The sequence below is a fragment of the Pygoscelis adeliae genome, unplaced genomic scaffold (genome assembly GCF_000699105.1).
Source record: "Pygoscelis adeliae isolate BGI_AS28 unplaced genomic scaffold, ASM69910v1 Scaffold148, whole genome shotgun sequence".
NCBI lineage: Eukaryota > Metazoa > Chordata > Aves > Sphenisciformes > Spheniscidae > Pygoscelis > Pygoscelis adeliae.
In genome coordinates this window covers 2,012,659-2,019,628 of record NW_008825258.1, presented here as the reverse complement: position 1 = coordinate 2,019,628, position 6,970 = coordinate 2,012,659, and the positions used below count along the sequence as shown (strand labels likewise).

Sequence of the window (6,970 nt, the reverse complement as noted above, 5' to 3'; positions counted from 1 at the left end):
CAGCAGGTGTGGCTGTGCTGCAGTCTCCCAAGCACAGGCTCCATCGCGCCCTGAGCTCCGAGTGCTGGCGATGGTGGCCTATGTGCTGCGTGCTGGATTCCTCTTACAATTGACGTTTTCCCAATGATTCAAGATCTTAAAATGTGTGTGCTTAATTATAATCAGGCCGGCTGAATGAACATCCAGAAACATCTCCTGGACCTAATAATCACTGATTAAACCTTGCTCTCCAAGCATGAGCCGTACGTGTATCGCAGGCTTCTCGTCTGAAATTGCTTCCTCCTGTGCTGATCAGTGCTTTGAAGAGGAAAAGAAAAAGCACTCGCAGTGTCCGCTGGAGGTGTGTGCAAGGGGCTAGAGACCCCCATCCTGCATAAGCTAAACCTGTGAATCGCTGGCTCTGCCTTTCCAGGAGCCGGAGCCCCCCGCGCATTGTGGCTTGCTTTACTTCCAGCAAAAAGAAAAGCAGGTTTCACCGCAGGTCATCCCGCTCGGCCACTGCGGCTGTGTGCAACGCTCCTGCCAGTGATGTGGAGGATGCAGATATGTCTCGCTTTTGAAAATATTGTTCCGCTCTTTCTGTCTCAGGAGCCTCTCCCCAGATGCTTGTTTTTATTCTCACTGGATGCAGGACTGGAGGAGAGAGACGGCCGCGGCAGGGGAGCCGAGACCCACGGGTGCTCTCCGCTGCAGCTGGCTGTGCACTGGGGGACAAAGCACTGGCTCGCCCCATGCCCCCCACGAGGCAGGACGAGGTTGGCCCCTTTCAAACAATGCTGCCAAAATCAATCTGCTGACACGGCAGAAGCATCCCACAGCGTTTGGAGCTGTATTCCTGCACAGCCCTACCATTGCTTGCTCTTATTGCGGAGCTGCGCCAATTCTCTGAACGAACGGTTGCATAAATGTCACCGAGGGCTCATTTTCTTTGGTGTCAGCTATTGTCTGACAGATCTGATTAAGGCCACATTCAGCTGTCAGTGGCCGTGATTTACATTCGGATCAGCTTTGCTGGCAATCCCACTGTTATTCTGGCCTTTTGGGAGGTCTTTGTGCATGTTACCGAGTTGCTTTTCCCTCCTGGGGGGCTGCTGGGCTCCTCCGTGGTGGCACAGGAGGGACACGGGGAGCAGTGCCTGATGTGACAAACGGCATCACTGGGATCAAAGGCACAAGATCACGGCTCCAGCAGGGAGGTGGTGTTTGCCGGGAATCGCTCGCTCCCGTAATGGGAGCGGGGAGCCCGGGCAGGCAGGTCCTCAGAGGGGATGGGGAGCCCGTGTGGGACTGTTTCCAAAGGGTGGTCGGCAGGGTTGGGTTAGCTCGCTCGAGGTCAGCGGGGCTTAGGAAAAAAAGGCATGAAGCTGGCTTGACAAGTGCGTCCTTTTCGAAACAAAACATGGCTTTAACTTTTTTTTTAACCCAGCCTCTCCCTTTTCCTGCAGCATTCAGGGATCACCTTCGCTTTATCTTCCTCTGTAATCATAAACTCCAGAAACATCCCCATTAACAGCAGAAAAGCAAACGAGCAGAGAGAAATGGCTGCGGCGGCTGGGACTCGGGGAGCAAAGCCAAATCATGCGAGACCCAGTGGCAGCTTGTGCTCAAGTGCTAAAGCTCTCCCTGGTGCCACTGAGGGGAGAATTTGGAAAACCTTGCCCATCTTTGCAGGATTTGTTTATCTTTTTAAGGCTGAGTCCAAAGAAACCCTGAAGCAGCTCGTGAGCAGGGTTAGTGACAGCAGCCCTTATTCTTGTTCAGGTTTGGCAGGCAGCGGCTGATGCCGAAGGAGCTGAGCTCTCGATGAAATGTAAGCAGCTTTTGTTAAGGGGAAAAGAAGTTTATTCTTGAATTGTGGGCTGGGTTGTTGTTTTTTTAAATTAATTTACAAAGTCATAAATTCTCAGTGATTGCATAAGGGCTGTGCGTCATGTTGAAAATCCTGCTGATGGTGCATAGCTCTCTGCGTTCGGTCTGCACGGGGAGGTTGTCAGAGAGGGACGGGGAGAAGAGCGCCAAAGCAAACACTCTGCATTTGATTTGGGATGAAATGGATTTCCTTTGAAATAGCTTGCGAAACTTCTTGTCCTGAGCTTGCAATGCTGACGGCTGCCAGTTGTCAAGCCAACATGGAGATAGTCTGAAAACAGTCAGAAAACACCCAGAAAACAGGCCAAGGACTAGGGCGATGTGGGGTGTGTTGAGTTTCTCGTTGATGGGCAGGTGCTGAGCGGACATCCCACTTCTCTGCTGCTGGGTTAAAGCTTTCTGGGCTGGAGGAAAGCACCTTGCGGGAGCTCAGGGCTGGAGGAGAGCACCTTGCAGGAGCTCAGGGCTGGCCGGCACATGAGAGAGACCCGGTGGGCATCCTTCCAAAGCAGAGCAGCCCATCAAGCTGGAGCTGATGTTCCTGGCTCCTGCCCACATGCAGCTCCCTGGATATCTGCAGGGATAGCCTGATCCTCCTGCCGTCCCGCTGCTTACGGGGAGCTCCGGCAGACCCTCTGGGGCTCGGGTGTTTCCTCACCTCCTGGGAAACCCGACTGCATGCACATGGCCAAGGCTGCACCTTCGGTCCCCCCACAGGTGTCATTCAGGGGACCCGTGCGGTGCAGCATGGTGACAATCCTGAATTAGTCAGTGGCCCCGTTTTCAGCTGCCCCTGACGTTGTTCAGTCCTTCAAAACATGTCGTCGTTGCACAAGGTGTGGGTGCCGGATCATGGCACCCTAGTTACCTCAGCGTGCAGGAGGCCTCAGGTTACCTCTGACGCATAATTTCTCACTGGCATCGCTAGTTATTCCTATCAAGTTGCAGACAGCGTAGACATATGGGGAGGGAAGTCGTGAAAAGCAACTTGGAGTCCAACTCAAAACACCTTAAATTGGTGTGATTTCCCCAAAGGAGGAACTGCCTGCTCTTTAAAAAAAAAAAAGTCATCCTCTTGAAGGGCTCTTCAGGACAGCATCTAAACCACCGAGTTATTTTTTAAAGCAAAAGTCTCGGGCCAAACCCAGCCTTCTCCCTGCACCTCTGCTGATAGCAAATTCTCCTTCTTAACTCTCTTTTTTTTCCTTCCTTTGCCCTTTCCCTGCAAAGGCCTCTCTGCAGATGGTGGAGCCAAGCGCCAGGAGCATCTCTCCAGGTTCTCGATGCCTGACCTGAGCAAAGACTCGGGCATGAACATCTCAGAGAAGATGAGCAACATGGGGACCCTGAACTCCTCCATGCAATTTCGAAGCGCCGAGTCTGTCCGCAGCCTGCTGTCGGTGCAGCAGTACCAGGACATGGAGCCGAACCTGCACAACCTCGCCAGCCCCCTCAGGTACCGAGAGCGGCCGTCACAAGGGCAGATGCACCAGAGCTTTGACTATGGTAGCGGGGTGCCTGGGGGCAAGCTGGGGGCGCAGGAGGGCTCGAGGCATGCCCCCATGAGCGAGCGCACACGCCGGCGAACTAACCTCCGGGATGATGACCGGCATTACCGCCCGCACCGACCCCGACGGTCTCGACGTTCCCGGTCGGATAACGCCCTGCACCTGGCCAGCGAGCAGTGCTGCCGGCTGAAGGAGAGACCCTCGCTGAGAGCCAGGGAAGACTACGACCAGTTCATGCACCAGAGGAGCTGCAGAGAGACAGTGGAGCAGGGTCCCCGCAGGGATGTCTATGGCCACTGTCCCCGGACGGTGTCGGATCTCGCCTTGCAGAACCACTTGGGCGAGAGATGGGGGCCCTACTTCGCCGAATACGACTGGTGCTCGACCTGCTCCTCCTCTTCGGAGTCCGACAACGAGGGCTATTTCCTCGGGGAGCCGATTCCCCAACCGGCCCGCCTGCGGTACGTGACCAGCGAGGAGCTCCTGCACAAGTACGGCTCGTACAGCATGCCCAAGTCTTCCACGCTGGGTGGCAGGGGACAGTTGCACAGCCGGAAAAGACAGAAGAGCAAAAACTGTATCATATCCTAATGGCATCCTTGCCAGGCACCTTGGGAGAATGTAAATTAACTCACAATCTTGCACTGTTTTAGATCATGTAAGCGCTTTTATTGTAACAGAAAAGACCCGAAGAGTAGGGATTGGTAAGAAGGTTGTGGACTGGCTTCTATAAATAGTCATAATCCTGGGCACGGTGAATATATTTTGCACATCTTACTTTGGAGAAAAAAAACAAAAAAGTTCACTTTAGCTTGTAATATTTACCCAGTAGTTTTTCCTCTTTCTCCCAAATACTGCCAACCTTTTGAGTTCTGTTTGTCCGTACGTTTTGGTTACCACTGTAGACTTGCAGCATCAGTTTGCCGGTAGCTTTTGCTTTCCACCACGTTTTTGTTTTCCATTAGCCATGTTGGTAAGTGATTTGTCTCTCTCGGACAGTGTGGGAGCCTAAGTTATTTCCGTGATTGTTGTAAATGCAATGTAAATGAGAGTTTGGAGAAAATATTTTTGTATTTTGTAATATCAGAGGAATTTCTATATCTTAGGAGTCACTGGGAAAACGCATGCACATTCGAAACTGTTTTCAGCCAGAGCTAACCAAACAGTACTTTGGACGCCCCGTTCCATTTCATCATCAAATTTCTTAAGTATATCAGTGACAGTTTGAGTTGTCATTTGTTTTGAGGTTGGTTTTTTTTTTTAACCCTTTTTTCTGTTTGTTTGTTTCATTCCTGGTAAATAAAGAGAACATTTTCTGACTCATTAAATCTTGAAGAGGCCTCGGTGGCATTTTGAAGTCTGCTCACACCTGTGATTTTCAGGTACGCTCCATCAGTCAGATACAGGAATCCTGACAGCTGCAAAAGGGACTTTTTTTTTTTTTTTATTATTAAATAGGAAAGAACAGAACTACCAAATGTCTGCAACGTTGTAAATGACCAAAGCCGGAGAAGGAATTTTACACCTCTGTAGAGAACGCTGAAGTTACTAAACGTTGAACTATTATTTGGAGTAAATAAAAGTGTAAATGGTGCAATTGTGTGATGTCAGCATGACATTGTTTTGAATATAGACTTGTCTTATGGTGCTCTAGTCTCCTGGGTTATGTTAACTGCTGTTCATTACCAAGTGGAAGTCTCAATATTGCCTACTGCCTAACACATAAGAGAACGACTGCGAACTGCTCCCCGCGGGCCTGATCCTGCCCTGGCGAGATGCCTTCGCCCCTCCGAGGCCGCTTGTGGCCAGGGGGCTCGTCCCCTGGGTGGGCTCAGCCCCTGCCTGCGGAGCTAGGACAGCCCCACAGCAGCCTCGCCGTGGCAGCGTTCTATAAATAGGGCTCAGCTGTATTGTATTATGGTGGATGTGAGTTTGTTCTCTGTATGCTTTAAACCATTGGGGTACTGCCATCGCGGCGCGTCCCGGCGGATGCGCCGGAGGATTGCAAGCCAATGCTGGTTGTCCTGGTGCTTTCCGGGAAGGAGCAGGTTTACAAAAGGGGCTCTTGGCACCCAAAGATGCAGGTCAGCGCCTGAAGGTGTTAAGAGAAAGCCGGGCTTTGAGCCGCAGGAGGGCTGAGAGGCTTAACCGGCTGCATCGCCCTCGCCCCACGCGCTGCCGGCATCTCGGGGTGCCCCTGCACCTCCGCCAAGCCGGCCCCTGCCCTGCATCCCGGGGAGGAGGGTCCCACTGCAGGGCCGGCGCCGGCACCCCTGGGCGCACATGGGGACGCCCCGTTGCCTAATCAAAGCAGAAGATGCAGAAAAACCTTGAAGATGGATGTCTCCATACCACAGACTATTGCTAGGAATTTTTTTGCTGTTTGTAAAGGACAATGTGATAATTATTATTCCTTTAAAAAGAAAAACAAACAAAAAAAAAAAGAAATGACACTTAAGTATATTTAAAAAAAAAATGTTTTTTCCAGTTGGAATAAATGGAAGTATTCATCCAAAGGGCAGAGTCTCGTGTGTATGTTTTTGCTCTTAAGGAGTGTCGGTTAATTGTGAGTAGAAAACTGGATTTTCATTTAGCTGATCTTGCAATGAAAGCACAAGAACCAGCTCAGCCCCATCCCTGACGTGGTTTCGGTGGGCAGGGAAAGCCGACAGAGGAGCATCTCCCACACTGCATGCGCCTTCCCCGGGGTTGGTGACCCGGAGCCATTTTTTGCTGTTAAAAAAGTCAAGTCTTCACCTGGTGTAAGTCAGCGCAGCTCAGCCAAAATCCCTCACGGGCCTCCGGCTTACACTGGGGGAGCCTTCAACCTGTAATTTAGAAATAATAGCCTTTTTCTTAGAAAGAGCACAGATCTTTCCATGTTTTCCAAAACAGACCTGCTAAGTCGGGTAGGGGTATTGCTTTCAGCAAGAAGTATGACACTAACTACAGGTTATTATATAGTTGGCGTTTAATATGTACAATTTAATTCATTGTCAGTGATTAAAAGCACAATGAATGTTGTCTGTCAGCCCCAGTACAGCTGAGCTGCATTTTGTACGGCAAGAGCCTGAATCGCTCGGCAAAGAACTTCCCCCTTTAACAGCTTGCTGCCTCTCCCCAGGGGTAACGTAACAAGCTTTAAAGACTCCTTGCAGCAGAATCGCTGCACCTTTTCCCGTGCAATTTTGTACCAAAATCCAGGGCCCGGTGCCCCTGTGCATGGGATGGTTTTGCGGCTGGAAGCGACTCTTCAAAACCCGGTTCTCACCAGAGAGCATCCCTGCAGATCGCTGATGTGCAACCCAGCTTTAATGCAATGCTGGAATCAACAGACAGGCAACAAATTGGGGAGATAAGAGTATCTCAGGCGCCGCTCCACTCCGCCAGGCCCTTCACCAGCACTACAGAAAGGTCTCAGATCACATTTTGTAAGAAAGACGGTGCTGGCAAAATAACTAGTCAATATGAATTTCAGCAATAAAAGTGCAAACGCAGCTTCCAAACCCTTTTTATTTTTCATATGGGCTCCAGAAGTCCCATACGCTTCAAAACACATAGTTAAAAAAAAAAAAAGAGAATGTTGTTCCCCC

The 6,970-nt window shown here is 50.7% G+C and overlaps 1 protein-coding gene across 1 annotated transcript in view; it reads left to right on the top strand.

The window, feature by feature from the left end:
• Positions 1–3,968, top strand: part of PRICKLE2 (prickle homolog 2 (Drosophila)) — a 44,923-nt gene extending 40,955 nt beyond the window's left edge. The window contains exon 8 of the mRNA XM_009329496.1: positions 3,100–3,968. Coding sequence (XP_009327771.1) covers positions 3,100–3,968 — 869 coding nt within the window. The remainder of the gene's footprint in view (positions 1–3,099) is intronic.
• The last annotated feature ends 3,002 nt before the right edge of the window (positions 3,969–6,970 follow it).